General features: G+C 37.6%; 1 protein-coding gene across 1 annotated transcript in view; it reads right to left on the reverse strand.

The window, feature by feature from the left end:
• The window catches only part of LOC124162050 (phospholipase D1), a 52,138-nt gene that overhangs the window by 11,281 nt on the left and 18,930 nt on the right, over positions 1 to 21,927 (reverse strand). Inside the window, exons 8-15 of the mRNA XM_046538389.1 lie at positions 20,892 to 21,127; positions 20,320 to 20,573; positions 15,021 to 15,293; positions 9,767 to 9,878; positions 8,247 to 8,470; positions 7,091 to 7,404; positions 4,937 to 5,055; positions 272 to 385 (exon numbers count right to left, since the gene is read on the reverse strand). Coding sequence (XP_046394345.1) covers positions 272 to 385; positions 4,937 to 5,055; positions 7,091 to 7,404; positions 8,247 to 8,470; positions 9,767 to 9,878; positions 15,021 to 15,293; positions 20,320 to 20,573; positions 20,892 to 21,127 — 1,646 coding nt within the window. The remainder of the gene's footprint in view (positions 1 to 271; positions 386 to 4,936; positions 5,056 to 7,090; positions 7,405 to 8,246; positions 8,471 to 9,766; positions 9,879 to 15,020; positions 15,294 to 20,319; positions 20,574 to 20,891; positions 21,128 to 21,927) is intronic.

Raw genomic sequence — 21,927 nt, forward strand, 5'->3', positions numbered from 1 at the left:
ATCCAGCAAGAAGCCCATTATAAAACAATAATCTTTCTAGGTTTGCTTAGTACCAACTTAGCGATACTGACATGATTATATATTGTTCATTTGCTTGCATTGAAAAATGTATGCCGCATTAACACGTCGTTCATAGAGAAAAAGGTTAACGTCATTGTTCTCAAGAAGATAGATTGATATAATCTATTCCATTCAGAGCATTCACTATGCAGCCATGACCAAAATATTTATTCAAATCTCACATAAATAAAATAATGATAAATAGAATTACCTGGACATCCACTGTACACAAGGGCTCCTTTGGTATGTATGGGACCTTTTCCAAATTATCATAAGACTTGGGAAGTAAATACGGATACAATGCATTGAGCCGAGCCTTCTCTTCCTGAAATCAAGCACATTCTTTCAAGGAATTTCTTAGTAAAATAACATACAAGCTATTTCTTTAATTATTAAGTTGTTACAAATGAGAACGTATGAATTTCCACAAACCAAGTAATAATACAACCATTTTCAATATGCAGTGAAACCCGCCAAAGACCATTTGAAAGAATTTAATATTTCATTGCTTTCAGCGATTTTACAATGTATGTCATACGGTCACGTAATGCTCTCATTATACATTACAACTTGTGACATCATAGCACATGCATGCAACTGACAAGTGCCATCTTTACATACCAAGACCTTATTTAAAAATATTCAATACCCTGGAAGAATTGTGTGAAAAATCCACAGAGGAAAAAATCATTTGCCTTGACCAAGATTCGAACCCAGATACCCCAATTTCCAGTCAAGTGCTTTAGCCAGTTAGGCTACCATAGTGTCATAATGCCATTTGAGGACTACACCAGATAGTCCTCAAATTTCCACAGGGGAGAATGATGCCTAGGTAACTTAAACAGCTAAAGCACTTGACCGGAAATCGAATCCTAGTCAAGGCAAATGATTTTTTTCTCTGTGGATTTTTCACACAATTTGTGCATTGTGGTTGACTCCTTAAAAGTTATTGATAAAATTTAGGCTGGAAATATTTCATCTTGATAAATCAACAGCTAAATGATTGAATTTTATTTAAAGTTTTCAAATTATACTTCAATTCACAAAGTTTTGGAGATGTTTTAAATCATTACACTTAGGAGGTTGACCTGGCAGTTATTCCGTCACATGTTAATTTTGGGCATACTTATAAGATAGTTCAATAATTAATTTTGTTTCTGTATATGAACATCACCATTGTAAATATTTTTTGATCATGCGCAAAGGTTTACAATTTTTTGGAATTTCACAATTTTACAGAAATATCCTAATGCATAGTTTTCTCTAAAGGTAATTCCGCCACAAATAGAATTGCCCATCACCATGGCTAGTCCCGGTATTCTTAAATTAACCCAAGAAGAATACTGAAATACATGGCAGTGCTTTAACCCGCATTAATGCAGAGTAACTTTCATTTTTATTGATAACTATGCATTTCCTGAATTTAATGCAACTAGAATAAGGCCAAGTAAGTTAAAATATTAAATATTTGCCTAAAAAGAAGAATTATCAATTAAAATTATTTTTAACACATAAAATTAGTATAAATACAATTTATTTCTTGAACCCTGGCAAAGAGAATTCAAACACAAAAGAAATTACTATGATATGCATCGGACAGAGAAGTTCTTTGGAGTCATGCGTAAAAAAAGCACAAAAAAGTACTTTACAGAGAAGAAATCGAGCGAAAGAAATACTGTGGGGCAGAGGATTAGTTATAGTGTATGATCCAATCGAAAAATGAAAAGTCTCTCTCATACTTTTAGTAGCATTGAGATTGATAACTTCATTTAGACAATAGGGGACTTCAAACTCTGGAGTATTGCTTTTTTATTACAGACAGTTAACAGACAGATGGTTCATGGCAGAGACAAGTTTATTCAGTCTCTTGCAATTGGGTCCTCTCATAAAATTGAAAAGGTATTTTTTTTACATGTATATACAACTAAGTTAAAGTTATTGACATATGCAAAATACGACTTCATAATTCTCAATATTCTTGTTGCTACAGAGCATTGAAGTTTGCGAAAATTACTAAATTCTTTCACGCTACAAGAACAACACCCCGTGACGTCAGAATGCGAGTAAGCAGATTCCCTCCATAGCAATAACAAAACAGCAATGACGATAACAAAATTTACAATGATACTAATTAATAACTTGAAGGGTCTGTCAAAAACAGTTGTGAATAGTTCAAAAGTTTTTATGGTGCGTGTCTTGCGCATTGGCTGACACCCACTTCATAAAGATGCATTGTAGGAACATTGTGAAGGTAGATTAATTCATGGTTGCTTATTTCTTCTCCAGTAATGACAATTCCTCCACAAATTAGGTGAACGATTTAATATTTCTGGTAATTTCATAAGTCTCCTAACTAGCTTCCTCAACAACCGAACTCAAAGGGTTATTCTTTCTGGCTCATCTTCTCCTTGGTCTCCTCTGACATCTGGGGTTCCTCAGGGGAGTGTCGTTGGTCCTTATCTGTTTAACTTGTATATTGATGATCTTGCCTCTTTGCTACCTTCTTCCCAAGCTCAAACTCTCCTTTAAGCTGACGATTGTAAATTGTTCAAGGAAATTCAAAAACCATCTGATTGCCAAGACCTACAAGATGCCTTACGTCAGACATCGAATTGGTGTAATGTCAGGAATCTTGCATTAAACCCAGATAAATGTAGTGTGATGTCCATTTCCCTAAAGAAGATAACTCATCAATTTGACTACAGTATTTTTAATCACTCGCTGAAACGTGTATCAACATCTAAGGACTTAGGCATTATCACTGACGATAAATTAAATTTTTCTCCGCACATACATTCCATCAAGTCTAAAGCTATGTCCCTCTTAGGACTCCTGTTCCGTTTCACTGAAATTAAAGACCCCCAAGCTCTTCGAACTTTTTTTTCGTCTATCATTCTTCCAATTCTTACCTACTCTTGTCCCATCTGGTCTATCTCTTCACAAACCAACCTCTCATCCCTGGACTGTGTCAGCAATTTCTTTGCCAATATAGTAAAAAATAGAATACCGCATTTACGCAACATGTCCACTAATGCTATTCTCTCCTCCCTCTTCATCCCTAATCTCACTACCCATAGGCTCACAGCTGATTTAAAACTTATTTATAAGATTCTCAATTCCACCATCGACTGCCCAGCATTGCTATCTTTTATCAATTTTAAAGTTCCACCCCGCCCAACCCGTTCTCATTCCCTAATCCACATGCCCAATCCGAGACTTTCACTCACTAAACGTTCATTTTTCTACCGCATTACTTCTGTGTTGAACTCACTCCCTCCACACATCGACCTCTTTGCACTTCCATTGAAATCCTTCATAAGCCTTTCCCTATCCTATCTGTCACCGAAGTAGTCTGTCACTGCAGTTTCTTGTTGTCCTTTTGTTTTTGTAAATGTAATTATTGTTTTATACATTTTATATTGCGTCTTCATCCTCTAATTTATGTATTGTTACCTGGCCACTATAAAATGGCAAGTACCTATATGCTGCATGTGGTTATATTTCTTTAAAATAAAAAATTAAAAAAAAAAAAAAATTCTCGGCGCGGAGTTGAGAAGCCATAAAATTGGAATGCATCACAAATTAAATCAACAATCTTGTTCGCTAGTATCTAAAGCTTGGTTTGTATCTATTTAACTACTGCCATTTACTCATTGCTTTTCATTTGTGTACTTGGTGCAATATTGAAATATGTGAAGTTAATGTTTTTGGGGAAATACAACGGAAGATGTTTGATGCCGATTTACTAATCATTCCTAAGGTCAGGAAGAGAGACGTACGGTGATTCAGCAGTTGGATAGGTTGAACTGTTCATAAATTTTTAGTGTTTGCACTGCTGGGGCTAAGGTGACACCAAAACATAAAGTGAGAACAATAATTTCATACTGTGGAAATTGCCATAGATGAGGACATTGAAAAAGTAATAAGTGCTACGTTATTTGTCAAGACTGTGCTGCATCTTCCAGTATGCATAAATTCTTTAAACCTGTCAATTATTCAGGATAAATATTTCACATGACTGATGATGAAATTAACATAAAATGCTATGAAAAAATAAATTGTACTTAGAGATACACAGGTTTTTCTAAAACTGGGACAAATAGTCTACTGGCACCACGTAAATGTATTATTTACTGGACTGTGACAACACGCTCAGCCAATATGGTGATGGATCTTTTGAAGTGCAAGATTGCTACACAATTTTCAAAGTGGAATTTTACGAATAATACGCAGGTTAGAGAAGAATTGCTTTCACTGTAATTTTCAGCATGAATAATATTTTTTTATCGCATATTCATCAATTTTCAGTGGAACTCTCCATTCCATCTATCACAAATGATCAGGTATAAATAATGTCTTACTGTTTCACTAATAAACACTCTGTATAGAGTCTGAACCAACCTTTGGGAAGAATCACTGAGTGAGTGTGATTCTGATTGATTGTGTCTGATTACTCATCCCGAGGTCTAATTGACAAAATGTATGAGAGAAACTGAATGAATGCTAATGCATCATATAAATAATTAAGTTTTCCCAATTCTTTCACCATTAATATTCATCATCTTCATCATTAATACACCAAATATCCCAATCTTACTGGCTGCCTTCAAGTTTCCACATATCTGATGATATACTAAGCTTTTGAGAGTTATCAAGCAAAAATGATGTTTAAAACCATCTATTAGTTACTTTCGGTTAAATTATCACTGATAATTTTATGGTTGCTGTTATTTTGCATCATGTGGTGAATATTATCCTCTGACCTAATGATTTTTGGGTTTACACTGGTGATTTCAAGACTCCTATTAAAAACTTCCTCAGCACAATGAATGAGATATTATCTTACATAGACGTGTAAAGAATAAATCATACTTGCCTTTGCTGCATTCCATCGCTGGATAAAATGACGAGAAACATCTCTTGCTGGTGCTCCCTGGACCATAACACCAATATCGTGCCATGGCATTCTCGGAGTTACATTTCGATTAATAAAATCTGAGCAAAAGAAAATTTGAAGAGGGAAAGTTACAACTAAAGCCAAAAAACTAGCAAATAATAACAGTAGTGGCCATCAGCTATAAGGTCACCAGAGTAATAATTCTTCATACATTTGGGTTATCGAGTAAAGATAACCCAATTTTTAAAAGAAGTAAGAAAAAATGAGAATCTCAAAACGACTGGCCACAAAAACATATGCCAACAAATGATTTCATTCTAGTAATTCACTGGCCTTCAGATGGAAACGATTCACATTTTTTTTCAAGAAATAAAATTTTGCTCTCCATTTAAAATACAGGAATTCCAGATGTAAAGTAAATTTCCATCACTTAAAAATATATGGTCAGGAAATAGTTAAGAAAACAAATCACCAAATAAAATTTGAGGACCACTGCTTCGATTATCAAGCAAAAACTAAAAGGCCATTCAGTAGCACCATCCATACACTACCTTAGGTGGGAAAGGAATAGGGCAATGACTAAGACACTGTCATACCTAGACGTTCTCAGATGTGCACAAAGAGTAACACATCCAATTTTTAAAGAGAATGAGAAATTAAAACCAAAATATCAGGTGCTAAAAAGTTCATTTTTGAAAATTACAAAGAAAGAAAAGCAGAGGCATCTCCCTACTGGAAAAAGAAAAAAACTAAACACCTGCAAATTGCAAAGGGTCTCAGTACTAAATGTTTTCTACACACATTCATACCAGCATTGAGCAGCTCAAACTTTCACTAACTCTCCTTATCCTTATTTTTTCACTACGAATAGCAAAATAATAAATATCATCATACTCCGTACATATTTGGTAAAACATTCACAATTTATACTCAGGGTTCATTTCATTATTAACCAATGGCAATAACATTTAATTCTAACCTCATTACAAAAGGACAGTTTTTTTTCAATTATACAAAAGGAATAAATAAATCCACAAATCAATTAATAATGATATCCAGACAAATGCATTATACTGAGTGCCAGCACAAATTAACATTTACATACCTCGCAAAAGGAAAAAATTTATGGCAATATTACTATCAAACTTAGACCATTGAATGAACAAAGCAGGAATATATGTACTATGCCCAGGGCTTCCATTCACTAGGTGATGCAGAGCAATAAAGAAGGAGGTATGTACTTTGTGCCATATATGAGAGGAAAAAGAGAGAAAGTAATGTTGTAATTGATGATTTTCACCCCACTGTAGACATCGGGCAAAGCCTATGTCCCTAGCAAATTTTCATTTTGCAATATTTTAAGCTAGAACTTGTTCTTACAGCAACAGCAACTGGGATGAAAATTAAAATACTAAAGAACGGATAGTAGAAACATTGGCACTAGCTACTCTATATGCTTGTATTTTCCACAAGAGTGGACATTTTTTCATATGGCGAGAAAAAGAGGATTTTTTTATCAGTGAGTCAAGCCACCTGCTTGAGTAAAAGGAGAATTTTAAGCCAATGGAAGCCCTAGCGGCGAGTCAAATTCAGTCAAATGAGAGGATTATGATATCATTCAAATTGGGATCTACAAACAAACACTGAATGAAATCTAATGACTCAAGACTTGGAATACATATTATTTCCTTACCTTTCTCTTGGCCACAGTAATGTCACAGTTGCAATTATCTTCATCTTTCATGAACCACATGAATGTTTTGAGAGTAATAATTGGCTCAAACAAGAGCTAATTTATTGAGAAAAAGGGATGCTTCTGAAGTCCGAAATCTTTCAATCAGACAGTGAAAGAAAAAACTAACATTAGATTAAATTTATTTTTTTATCCTCCTAATATTATTTTATAGAGACTCGAATGGAAGGAATACTATCTCACTGCCTTAATATTATAGAAGATGGTTTTTTTATATTTTTTGTGAGTAAAGGAACAATTATACCCTGAGGTCTCCCTGAGGCCATGGAAAAACACTGCAGGAATTAAAGCATGATGCAGAGCTTCTTGTAAATTCCAGTGCTCAAAATTAAGAAGGACAGTAACATTTTTGATCAAATTACCAAATAACATCTACACACCATGATAAGGGAGGTCCAGCCTCGAGAAGTCCTTCACGATGAAATTGGTGTAATCCTTCCCAATCCAGTGCTTATTCATGACAACAAAGTCAGGCTCCTCTAGATCCTTGAGTGGGCGATGGAAGAAAGAGCGAGGGGCTATTCCATCATCACCCAATGAGCTGCCATCCTCCTCTCCTTCCTCACTTTCGTCCACCTTCTCACCTTCCGCTGCCTCTCCAACCTCTGTTGCTTTCATGTCACCCTCCTTGGCTTCCTCTTCTTTTTCCCCTGCAACACCACCATCCATTGCGACTGCATCCTCCTTGTCAATACTGAGGAGTAGTAATAATAATAATGATGTTTTATTGGTCAAAAGTATTCAGAAGTTAAAGGGACCTCATCAGAAAAAAATTCAATGGGGAACTTGCAAGATTATTTCTTGGTTGAATTTCTCATGGGACATTGTAGCTGTTGATGATGTTTTTTGGGTTTGCCCTGCATATTTGTTCAGTTTTATCCCAACCTTTCATGGCGATTGGTCGTCACTTTATTATAGAGAATGATGATAGTTTTTCTGTGGAGTTTACTTATATGGAAGGAGGGTGTAAGGGGTGGGAGTGAAGGAGTTGTCATTTTATTTTGCATAATTTCAGGGTAGTATCCCATTGCAAGATTGTTTTAAATTTAACAAGCAAACGGAATTTTTTTTCTAAATTCAACAAAGAAAACTGCAGATAAATCCTTTTCAAGGATTTTGCAAAAAAGTAAATCCTCGTATAGAGATTTCCTTCAAGAGATATTAAATGACAAATAGAACAAATTTTAAAGCACGTCAAAAACTCCCTCCCTCCCAAGCCACTGTAGAAGAATTTCACTGATGTGTAGCCATCATTTATCATAACAAATTCCATGAGGGTCACTGCATCAATTTCAGGCATATTATCCAAATGAATGACTATCCATTTCTCTGATAACTGAAATATATGAGATAAAAAGCTTTTACTTCATATTACCGATAGTTCATTTTCAATATCCCATGTAAAAATGGGGAACATGCAAGAAATTTGTTCATCTTGCTAATTAGTCATTTGAGTGCAAGGGGTTTATTGAAATCGATATTTCCATTACTAATTGTAATTCTATAAAACCAATATGTACAGTCAATTGGTCTTACATGGGGGTTCCCTCTCCAGATGCAGCAGCTTCAGTGCGACTGAATCTCATTCGCCTTGAGTGGCCCTTGTCATCAGCTGCCATCTCTTCCTCTCCTTCGAGCCTTGAGTCCTCTTTCCCTCCAGCTTCCGCCTCATCACCACCTCCACCACCCTCCTCCAGCTCACTCCCAGGAGAGTACAGTTTGGAAAGCCAATCCTTGCCTCGCTTGGTCACACTTCGAACCTAAACATCAGAAAATGCACCATTAAATACCTTCTGAAACCACAGAAATATGGGTACATACCGTATTTTTCCGAATATAGTCCCCTTCTGAATATAGTCCCCCCCCCCCTAATTTTGAGGCTTCAGTTTTGGGAAAAGTAAAAAAAAATGCGTTTGAATATAGCCCCTCCCCTTTATTTTTACCACAGGCATTTTTGGAAAAAAAAGGGGGGACTATATTCAGACATATAGGGTATTTATAATTTGCTCAACTAAAACAAATTTTTCAAAATCCATAATACAACTAATAATTTCAGGCTTAATTGTGTGAAACCTTTCCATTATGGAAAATGAAAGAATTAATTTTGTTAGGTTCACTAAAATATGAAAGAAATATATGACTTTGAAATGAAATATATGACTTCATATAAAAGGAGATGCATTCATGATAGATCCACCTAATGATGTAACTATGTTATGAAACCTGGGTCATGCTTTTTCAAATATATTAGTAAATAAACCAAACAAAGTTTATTCTTCCATTTTCCATTTAATAAAAATCTAGTGGACATGCAACTGATTTCACTCCCTCTTCTAAGGCCATTGCCTTAAAAAAAATTGCTGGGACAGCAGGTGGAGGTGTGGGAAAGGGGGGAGTTCAATGAGAGTTACTTCTTGTGTACATTTGAAGAGAGTATAAACTTAAAAGACCATATCTGGCAAATACTTCTGGTAATGGTCTGAATGTAACCGTCAAGAGAGAAGGTTTTCACAATGCATTTAGCTAAGGGAGTGACCTCAGCAAAAAGATACCATGGAAAATATAAAACATGATAGAAACATTGACTTTTGTACTTTTTAAATTACACATTGTAAAAAAGCTGAATGAATCTAACCCTGATGATGGGTTAATCAATTTATACGGAATAGCAGATTGAGTAAACGAAACCCAAATGCTGATGGTATGCAGGTGTTCAATTGCTCCACCATAACAAAGATAACAACCTACTTTGCAATAAAGCTATATCACAGTAGAAACAAAGAGGTTCTTCAGTACATTACACATGTGCACATTGTGATTATAAATCTTTCTGCATCCCATGATGTGAAGCCACAAATTCTAAATATTCTAAACATTGAACAGAATGAAAAATTAAAAAATGTAATATAGATCTACGTTCCATTAATTTTATAACATGGTATGCATACATTTTTAAATCCAAATGAATGCAAGGAATCATAAATTATTAATACAGTGAAATTCCAAGTCAAAAATCTTGATGAAATCCATTACTTTCAGGAAAAAGTTCTGCATACCTCATTCACTATGCTTCGCCGTGGCATTTCAGGAGTGTCACACTTGATATTTTCTGGACTTGGCCCCACTTCCATCTCATCCAATAGGTCCATACTGTCGCTCTCCACCATCCTGTGCAATAGGAGCAAAATATATTACAGAAAAAAAAAATTAGGAACAAATGAAAATTTGAGAATTATCATGCACAACAATATCCAGCAAATAAAACATTCAGCAGATTTACCATTGTCAAAAAAAGAAAGAATTGAGTAAGGTAAATCTCAAATGTCAGTTTAATCGAATGCAATAATGCCATTTTCAGCAAACGATTTTCCAATATGCTAAAGATAGCTAAAAATCTCTGAAGATAGCTGAAAGTCTCACATCGTAAGACTGTGATATAGTGACTGATCTGCTGACACATTTTGATAATCCTCTAAGTACAAGGTCTTTTACCTTTCACCAACAGTTAACCCTTTCACTGCTGTGGACGTACCTAGTACGTCCGCACGGCAGACTGCTGTGGACGTACTTTTTCGTCGTCCCTGCCATGCGGTCAGCACTTTTGCCGAAGCACTCCGAAAGGTTGCTAATCCGGGACCCGGAATCCTCGACCAACTCACCCACGCAGGACCGTCTCATCGACCCTACCAGTGGGGGGGCCTACCTCCCAAAAAGTAACCGCTCTGACTGCAATTTGAAAATCAATCAATCAATCCGATCATCAAAAAATAATTACTTGCATTGCACTCCAGCCAAATAGGGAATCAAGTATGTCTTTGAACCGTGTTTCTGTGATGAAAAATAACGATTTTGTTAACTTTGCTAAATTGGCCATTTTGCGGTTGTCCGTAGCCACTTCTATTAGCAAACTTAACCAAATCGTTATTTTTCATCGCAGAAACACGGTTCAAAGACATACTTGATTGTTTGATTGGCAGGAGTGCGATGAAAACAATCATTTTTCGAAGATCGGATTGATTGATAGGTTTTCAAAATGAAGTCAGAGCGCCCACTTTTCGGGAGGTAGGCCCCCCGCTGGTAGGGTCGAGGAGACGGTCCTGCGTGGGTGAGCTCGTTGAGGATAGGGTCGCGCATTAGCGACCCCTCGGAGGGTGTACCACACCAATCCTAAAAGTACCTGCTCCATGGGCCCATGAAACACATTTTAACCTTTTTGCCGCATGTGAGGAGTAGGTTTTCGGAGATTGAACCGCACTGAAAGGGTTAAGGAAACGTTCTGAGGGAACAACACAAAAAACTTAGCGGGAGTGAGGGAATTTCAACAATAATGATGTGATTATTACGGAGGCTTCTGCAGTGATTAAATTGATGATTAGTTTCCAGGTTTATTCCGCATCGACTCATTTTTAGCAGACGCAAGGTTCGGGCGCGTTCCAGCTCCTGTCTTCAGGTCCAAAAAAGACAGGAGCTTGAATGCGCCCGAAACTGTCGTCCACTAAAAATGAGTCGACGCGGAATAAACCCGGAAACTAATCATCAATAATAATGTGATATACCAATATCTCTACTGTCTCATTTTCATTCTGTGATAATTTTGAGCCATCACTGATTATTTTGTGTAGTCATTGAGAATCATCAGCACTAAAAACTATCAGAAAAAAATACTTTCTTATATCATCAGATTTTCAAATTTTAATTAGAGAGATTTAATGAGGAGATTATCTCCTAAGATATTGATGAGTGCCTCTATATACTAATAAATACATACTCAAAAAATAACTCAGGAAATGAATAAAATAAAGAAAAGAATAACTAACAAGGGGAGACCACGTAATGGAACTATTATCAGTTCAGAGATGTGTTCGCCATTCCGAATGCCATAAAAAATACGGCATTGAAAAAGGTGGAGCAAGGTACGTGGTCTCCCCTTGTAAGTTGAAAAATTTTCACTTAAATAATACAACATAAATTGTCTTTACTAATGACATTCATTTAATGTACATTGCATCATAAAAGAAATGCCATCACGTAATTGCGTAGAGTCTGATGGCATCATCACAAAGACACAAGAAAGCGAAAAAAGATATGAATGACTTGATGCTTTTCTGGGAGAAGAATTAATGAATGCTTCTGAAAGTTTCAAGTGGATTAGAGTTACTTATGAGTAGGGACATACAACAGTCGCAAATGCAATAAAGTGAATTTTAGCACGACGATAATGTGAATTTTAGCACGAATATGCAAATTTTGTGTTAATAGCGATTTTCTCCAATTCGTGGGCGATTTTCACCTACTCTGACACGATTTTCATCATTTTTTTCTTCTTCCCATGCTTCTCCCACGAAATTGTTTTTCGAGGCGAATATTAAAGCTGTAATTTTTTCACTGCATTGGCCGCTTTCCGACATAACGAATTTCCTCGGGCCGCCATTCATACACAGCGCCGTGAAATCAAGAGAGATGTCTCGTTTGAAAGTGGCCTGAATTTCACAGCGGCTGCCGTTCCCGGCAAAGCACCATGAAATTCAGGCCGCTTTCCAACAAGACGACTCTCTGGATTTCATGGTGCTATGCCGTGAACAGCGGCCCGCGGAAATTCATCGCGTCGGTGAGCGGCCAGTGTAGAGAAAAAACTTCATGATTTCCACAAAGAAACACATTCGAGGAAGGCGACTTGTTTGTCAGGAGGATGTCTAAAAAGTAGCCAAAATGCCATGGGAATCCACTGGTTGACTCACTCAAATTACTGGAGGGTTCAAACTATCCTAATGCACGCATATTCTATAGAGAATTAACCCTTTTGCTACTAACGACGAAAATATGCGGCAGGATGTTTCTTGACCCGGGAGACGAAAGCAGCAAATTTTTTATGGAGATTTTTCTATGCTGGAGAACGAATGCCCAAAATATACATTTCCTTACACTCTCCTTTTATGACGGTCGCGGGTTCTCGAAGTCTTAGTTTCAGGGGCTATACCCTTTTTCTGAACTGACGGTGGCTGACCTTGAGCATGCTCACAACCCACCCACTCTTCTATCCAATCACAGAAGAGCGACAGGAGAAAGTGTGTAGAAGCCCGCAGTCTCTCTCCAAACTCCGTGCAGTGCAGATCGCTCTCCAGATGGCAGTGTTGCCAAATCGAATCGTTCAGCGTTCGTCCGAGAATCTTCCGCCGCCCCCGAAAGTACCGTTATTCCCAAGGCTGGCAACGCCGGTCGGGTGGATGGAGGGGAGCGGAGGAGAAAAGGGAAGGGGATGGAGGGGAACGGAGAGGTGGAAGGGGCAGCGCTTCTGATTAGCTACTTGCTATTTTCCACCCAGCCACCATCAGTTCGGAAAAATGGTATAACTAGCGGGACTTAGGCTGTACTCTCAAAATCCGGGAGCAGGTACCCGGACCCCTCATCTCATATTACCCCTCTTTGTGGTAAGGGACCGCAGTCATACAATTGTTCATTCAGTTAGTTTGCGAAATAAATATATGCTTCTTTCTCAAAAATTATAAATTAAGAATTGAACTCTTCATCTTTAGAGCAGCATTAAAATATTTAAACAAAATTCTACCATAAATACTAACTAATATCTCAATTGCAGTATAAGAATCAACATTGAAATTGTTAATGCTTTAAATTCGTTAATACTGACAATAGAGCTTCGTTCAAAATTTGAAAATTCTCAGAATAAAACATGGAATTCAATTGGAAGTCTGCAATTTACGTGCAAGCAACAATCATACATATAGCTAACTAATATACACAAAGCATGAGTTGACAGTGAACCAATGCCACTGGTAGGATTAAACCACGAAAGGAGTGAGACCAACTACCCTCAGAGTCCAAGATAATGCCAAGTCCCCACTAGGAAGGATGGAAAAAGGTTGGTGTTGAGAGTGTGTGATTATCTGCAAGAACTTTCTTAACAAATGCCCAACATAAATGCTCCATACAGAGGGAAGCAAAGAGTCTCATGGAGTTCAGTACTCAATTCATACTAAGGAGAGAACTCCACCACCTCAAAAGAGTTAAGGAAGTTATAAATGAGTCTCCAAAATATTTATAAGAGTACTTTTTTCCATAAAACCAATTATTACATTTGCAAAACATGACAACCTCTAAAGCAGCTGCTGTAAAGTCAATACCTATGCAGATGGCTTAAAAGGCATCAACCAAACTTCGTTCTCTTATGGTAGAAGACCTAAGCAGAAAAATAGGTATTTGAAAAGATCTCAGTTTTTGATCCCCAAGAAGTTTCGACTACAAACTTGAATCCTGGCTTAAAGACAAAAAAAATCATGGCCCCCGAATCAATGGAGAAAGAGAAGTTGATGTTGGGGTTGAGAGAACTACAGAAATTGCTACAAAAGCAAAATTCCCGGGATTCAGTGGATATAATTAAAGCAATCCAGGAGCTCAAATAGTCTGAGACATCGTTTGCATCTAAGTGCCATTAAGCAATTTGGATCCCCACTGAAATGTGGACTCAGAAAGTTTTTTTCCTGCTATAGCACTGTGTTAACAGATAAGAGAACAAATCTTAAAGAACACAACCTGATCACAATAGCAATTTTTCATTTGAAATTACAGACATTCAAAAGTAATTTCTCTTCTATGTAAGCTGGATATATGGATATGCGAAGGATAAAATATGTAAAATAGATGAATTCAGTCAATACTCCATGTATATTAATACTTAAATTATCCCCGGTCAATAATATCCTAAATTTAGAGCAATGGGTGGGCCACTGAAAGCATGGCTCTCATTCAACATCAATTACTATGACCTTAAAATAACACCGATTTCAGGGCAAAATAACAGCGCTTTTGTAGAAGTATAACACCACTTTTGGCTATAAAATAACCCCACCTCTTGCATGTCCCTACTTATGAGGTTTAGAAAAGTTGGAAGCAAATGGAAGAGAATGAATTATTTCCACTAAACACTGTTCACCAGTTGATAGCATGAGAAAGGTATGCAAAAAGGAGAGCTTTTTCTGGATTGAACACTCTCATTACAAATTCATACTTAACATGAAATAGCAAATACGACAGAGAGCTTCAAATAACGGGTAGGTTCCATCACTAGAGTGACGTAAAGAGAGAAATTAGCATAAAACATAACTGCAATGAAAAACTTTCATCATTCAACTCATTGAAGGACAGTTTTCACTACCCCATATCATTCCTCCAATTATTCTACCAAAAATGTCACACTAGTGCCACTTGTAACCATCTAATCATTTCAGAAAGTACAAACTTTCAAATTAATCCAAAAATCCTTCACTGGCCAAAGAATAGAAGGAGCATTCCAACCTCATTGGTGTGAACACAATGAAGTCAGCTCTGTCAGCAACGACCGCATCACCCTCTACTTCCTCCCCTTCTGGGACATCACCATTTGGCGTGGCTGCACCAGGATCCAAATCCAGGGTGGGCCCGAAAACTCCAACACCAATTGCATTGCTTGCTTCAGCAAGACTAAGCATTGCTCGGGGTTGAACTGTTGGAGGCACTTGACGGCTTGAGTTCACTTTCGGCAAATTAAGACCTTCTGGCTGCAACTGGACGCCACCAACATCTGTTAGCCTACAATTGACAAGAACAACTTTTAAATGCAAATAGATAAAGCCTATTTTAGCAACCACACTGGACTGCACTAACAATAAATATCCTAGAATTTGCCAAATTCATTTTAACATGTTTCTCAGTCTACAAAATGCATTTTTTCCATATGAAAACTTTAATTTAACTTGAGTTAGCATCTAAAGTGACACCACAATGACCATCTAGTGTGACATGCTATTTTCAATAACTTTAGAATGGTCATTCAATTTGTTTTTGAAAGTGGTGTGATCAGAGTTCTTTATCAGTTATTTTTCAAAGTCACTATTGCAAAGTCCTACAAGGTTGCATTAAACTAAATACGTAGAAATAATATTTATTAGCTTCATTTGGATAATATAACAATGAGTTTCGTCAAGCTAATGCAGGATAATTTACAAACAGATAATAAAATATAATACCCACGAGCTATACAAACACACAGCTACACTCAGTGGGATTGAGGTCATAGGTTAATATACAACACCAGTTAAAAACTCATTTAGATTGTAGTAGCTATTTTCAATTAACATGTTTCAGTTTGGCTTTGAATTTAATTGGTGAGGAAATGGAACGGATAGTGATAGGAACCTTGTTGTACACAGTAGCAATGGAGTGGTATGGACCTTTTAAACAAAGACTGTAGGAGTATTGGAGGTTGTGTATGTTGTTTCTGGAGCGTGTGTTGTGATTGTGTAGGTTGGCGTTGACAGAGAAAAGATGAGGATTGTTCCAAACAAACATTGCACAGGTAAGGATATAGATTGAGGGGAGAGTTAAGATGAAGGAACCTAAAAAAGTAGTCTGCCTGGGGTGCGGATGGGGACTCTATAGATGGCTTTAACAGCTTTCTTCTGGAGAGACAACGTTCTCAATAAAAGAGAGGTATTTCCCCAAAACAAAATGCCGTAAGATAAATGAGAGTGCGCTTTGGCATAGTACAGAGCTTTGAGTGTATTTGTGGATACAACAGGGGAGGGCAAGCTTCCTTATCATAAAAAGACCCACAGAAAGTTTTTTGTTCACTTCAGAAACATGAGACGACCAGTCAAGTGTATCTGAGAGGTGAATGCCAAGGCATTTAATTGATGCCGAAAAGGTAAACAGATGATCATAGGGTAAATCTTCAGCTAGGTGAGGGTTCTTAATATGGAAGCGGATACAACAAGTTTTGGCTTCATTTAAAGCGATATTGTTCAGGTGACACCATTCCAACATCTCCTGAGTTGTAGTTTTGGCATATTCTGTTAGATCTGAAGTATAGCTAGCAGTCAACAGATTAGTTGTATCATCTGCATACATAACTGTGTGACTGCAGGTGAACTACTGAGGAAGATCATTAATAAAAATAAGAAACAAAAGTGGGCCAAGTATTGGCCCCTGGGGGAACACCTGCTATTACTTTCAGTGAGCATGAGATGGTTTGCACTATCCCAGCTGTGGAGTGATGTGCATAACACACTCCTTGAGTTCTATTTTCAGGATAGGAGGTAACCTAGTGCAGAGAGACACCAGTAATGCCCAGACTTTCAAGCTTGCATTTTTAAATTTTATGATCAACATTATAAAAAGCATTTCTGAGATCATAAGAGAATCCTAGGACATGCTATTTTAGGTTCAAGGCCTGTATTAACAAGTTCAAATACTGGAACATTGCAGTATTAGTTGATCTACTAACTCGGAATCCATGTTGGGAGTCAGTAATTAGGTTGAAGGAGTCTAGGTAGCAACTTAGGCGCCGATGAAATAATTTCTCTAAAACTTTAGAAAATACTGACAGAACAGCGATGGGCCTATAGTTACATGCTTCTTGGGAGGGACCCTTTTTTGGGATAGGTGTAACTTTGGCTTGCTGTAGTGCAGAAGGAAAGACTCCAGAAGTGAAGGGTGGATTTATAATATTAGCTAGGGCAATGCTATCACTTGTAAGGAGGCATTAATGACAGATAAGGGAATACCATCTGGACCTCTTGAAGAGGAGTTGCGAAGGGATTTAATAATGTTCGTACGCAGGCTTCCGTGGTGATTACTTGAGTTCAGCATTCTTTCGGGCTGCATCCGCGTCCATTGTCGAAGAACCACAACAGTTTCGCCAGCTCTCCTTCACCTGAGGACGCTGGCAGGAGAGCTGGCGAAACTGTTGTGGTTCTTCGACAACGGACGCGGATGCAGCCCGAAAGAATGCTGAACTCGGATTTAATAATATTCACTACTTCAGAGGGGACAGTGGGTGTTAAAAAGAAAGAATTGGGAGAGGTCCTACATTGAGGATGGATAGGGGACATGTTTGTGGAAGATATAGTATAGAAAAAATGTGAATTGAAGAAATCAGCATTGTTTTGAGGATTTTCCACAGTGTTATCACTGAAGTTAATGTTGGAATTTGAGGTACCAATAGAATATTTAGGTAATTGATGAGTAACTTTCCATGTATCCCTAACAATGTTGCATGAGTTCCCTAAGTATTTGTCGATTGCTGCCTTTTTCTCCAAGGCAACACAGCTCTTAAAATCCTTGATGGCATTATTATAATAACTACAAAGGGATGCATAAAAGAATTTGCTCAGGTAGTGAAGACAACGGAGGTTCTCAGACATCATCCGAAGTTTTGGAGAGTCAAGTTTAAAACTATCATGTATATTTCTAGTCTTGACCCTTTTGAGGGGAAAACAAGCTTCAAATACGTCATGAAGGTGTTCATAAATGCTTTAAATTTCGTATCAATGTCTTCACTACGATAAACGTCATACCAAGCTTCAAGAGAGAGGCAGTGGGCGAACTCATTGATATCGTCAATATAGATATTGCCTGGAAACATACATTGGCATGGGTTTAACACACAGGACAGATTCATATAATAAACTCACTTGAAGGCTGAAGTGGTCGGAAAACCCTGCACATACAGTTTTGCAGGAAACAGATGAAGGAGAAACATCAGAAATGAAATAATCAATAAGTGTACAAGAATTGGAGGTAACTCATAAGTATACAAATACATAAGAACATGATTCCAATACAAGTGCTGAATTATCCAACATTGACGATCAATCATTTACCAGTAGTTTGAAATTTGAGAAATTAAGTTTTTATAGAGCCATAAACTGATTTATAATTCCAGCTCAGTAAAACATCTCTGAATGCTATATCATATCGTAAGGGTTTAAAAACCACACAATTTCAAACAATCATTCCGGTTTACAATAATAATCCATTAATCAGCAGTTGCCTCTCAAGGTAATTCCTACAGTCAATAGTTTATAATTTAAGTACATAGCATGAATTAATTCTAATGAGTGTTACCACTTGACCATGGACTTTCAGTCATGCTTTATGACCATTTTTTTTTAAATGTTGATACTCTTTTCCTCCATGAATTTCAATGACAGTTCATTCCAATCTTGAATGCGTAATTCAAGATTACGCATTCAAGTAAAGTCAGTCGCAGCAAAGTTAGGATCTGGCCATACCCTCTATAAATGATTAGAACATTTGCTAAGGACAGTGGCGGCGCGTGCGTATACGCATATTAGCAAGTGCACACCCAAAGATGAATGAATTATAAAAGAAAACTATTCCTTTGCAACGAGAAGGATAATAATCCTGTCTGCATATGCAAGAAACATGAAGCTCTGAACGCTACAGCTGTCTCCTCTTGGAATTCACCGCTCTACAAGTGTCGATTCCATGGCATCGCGCTGGGCGCATTTTCGGTCTATGCGATCGCTTATGGGTGCTCTGGCGGGACGAAGTGAGCGGGGGGTTATGTACAGTTCAAATGGGTGATGGGAGCAGATTGAAAACGATGCGAGTGCGCACGCGCATATTTTTGATGAGTGACTCGCAGGTAGTGTAGTGGTGTAGCCGCCACCTACACTACCTGCGCCCAGGATCCTAGTCCGCCTACAGAGTCATCTGTATGGCCGTTTTCTACATTACTTCCTCATAGGGTGTAAGGAAAGGAGAATGAATTTCACCTACCGTCACTTGCAAAGGTCAGGGACGCCGACTTACAAAAAATATTGGGGAGGCCCAAACCGGGGATCTTTCCCAGGGAAATTTTATAAGTAGTGAGTTTTAAGTTTTTTAAGCAATTTAGAAGAGTCATATGATCAACATTAGAACACTGAGAACTCTAATCTCAATATCTGGACACTCCGGGGAAAATCGACAAGCCTGACACTTTTTTCCTCACACCCATTACGAATTATTGAGGGAGCTCGGGCCCCCTCAAGCCCCATGGAGTCGGCGCCACTGGTAAAGGTGTGTTTAAAATAATTATTTTCATGCATGCTAATATTATTTCTGTTCATGCAATTTTAAGAGTAGAATATTCCAGTGATATGTTTTGCTTGCAATGTATTCTATTACGACGAAATATGATGCTCATGGATTAGTATTAACATAATATAATTAAATCATCCTATATCTGCTCTAATGCACACCCTAAATAAATTACCACCAGCCGCCACTGGCTAAGGACCATCTGGCACCTTCTGAAAGTGGCAAAGCACTTGTATCGCCTCCACCCTATCTCTGAGTGACACAGATACAGAGCACAGTACATAATACCCAACATTTACTGTCCTCTCTTTCACATGCAATGAGTTAAAAAGAAACAGAAACTTGGTATCCATACTGAATGGCACTTCATATTCTTTCTTAAACATTAGTAAATTGTAATACACACAGATGCAATTATCACCTAAAGGTATCATCAGGTACCAAGTTTAGAGTTAATTTGCATTTTTTTAGTTTCTATAGTGAATATAGTCTCCCCCATAATGTTCCTCACAGAGATGGTGGGCAAAAATGGAGGGACTAAAATAAGAAATATCCTATTTATATTTGTGGATATATAAGAAATACCATAAGCTTCTCCAAAGTGATGCATGAAATCTAAATACCACATGCTATCAGTGTTAGCATATGCAGGTACCACTGGCAGGATGCATTACGTAAGTACATACATAAATGGAGATTCTTCTCATGGAACTTTAATTCAGGTTCTTACCTGTGTACTGGGTCATCCCAACGGCCATAACAGAGATCAATTCCTCCAAGAAAGGCGATGCTTTGATCAACTACCACAATCTTTTCATGGTGAGCCCACAAGAAGACACCAGCTTTAGCATGATCTGGATGTCGGAGCACTTTAATATTTTCAGGATGTAGGCTCACTAGCCTCTGTTTACTGTAGTAACTGTTAATTCCAAGAGCAAGCTCCACCTCTTTGTACAGCATAACAAATATCTTAACGCCTTCTTCCTATAATGGGAAAATTCAAAGCAAATACATGCTATACGCCACTAAATTACAGTCATCATCCCTGCCTCCCCAGTCATAGCGAGAATATTTTAAAGCAAAAATAAAAGAGTGAATGCCTCCATCCTAAAACCAGGGGAGAGACAAAAGTGATAGCTTTTAATCAAAATACATACATATGTATTACATTTAATTGTTACGTAAGTGTTAAGGAAACAGTTGCAATCAATATATGTGTAATGACGATATGGACACTTGACTGTTTCAATAAAATTGATAAACTCCCCACACGAGGCAATTTCAAAGAAGTCAGGAACCTACCGCTTTCCTCTTGAGGATGTTATGAAGTTGCCAGTGGCGATCTCTAGCACGACGTTTCAAAAAGATTTCGGGTGATAGCCACCAATCTGCAATAAATATCTCCTCTCGAGCTGCATCCAGTGCATTAGCTACTGCCTCCATGTATGATGACCCATCCACATACCATGCACCCAAGCTACTACTTCGAACAGGAGCATACGAATCATAACGATTCTTCTGGACAAATTCTCTTCCAACTGTAACAGATTACACACACAAATAAGATACATTAAACAATGTAATTGAGAGTCAACATGATCATCTTTTATCTTTCCCTTTTAAAAAAACCTTTATACCAAAAATATTGAAGGATGGTTCAGGTTAATGCTCCTATTTTTGGGAATACATATTTTGGGATGACATGTTTACTGGCAATGGTCTTCACACACCTGGCCAATTGCATAGGATACCTTTATTCCAGAATAACGAGTCAATTACACCTCTTAAAGGACTACGCTCTGTGTCCTCTACTACAGAATTCTCCGTTGAACTAACTATACTCCGGACAAACAATACCTCAACAAAAACTATGAGTGCGTAAAGAGCTCTAGCCCCAATTCCAATTTATGCAGGACAGCCTGGCCCCCAAGTTCAACAAGCTCTCACTAGGCACAATGGTAGACTGCCTGCTGCTTGGTTCAGCAACACTGACCCCAGACAGTGCCACATAGTCCAGAGTAAAACTTTATAGTATTCTCCATGCTTGAAGCTGTTCTGGGTTAAATTATACAGATCCCTTTTAAGACTCGGCACCCACAAGCCACATTGCAAATTAGTTAAGTTCTTCAGTCTCAAAACTCAATCAGAAAGATAAACGATGATGAAAATTTTTACATCAGGTGGTTCGATATGAAGTGACTTGCTAAATAAACACTATACACAGGTATTCGGAGTTGTAATTTCAACCTTAACCGGTAAAATGGGTGACCCCCATTACTATCAATTTAGCTTGTTGTGTTGTACTCTGAAGATATATGACAATAATATAATGTATAAG

Source organism: Ischnura elegans, chromosome 7, assembly GCF_921293095.1.
Source record: "Ischnura elegans chromosome 7, ioIscEleg1.1, whole genome shotgun sequence".
Lineage (NCBI taxonomy): Eukaryota > Metazoa > Arthropoda > Insecta > Odonata > Coenagrionidae > Ischnura > Ischnura elegans.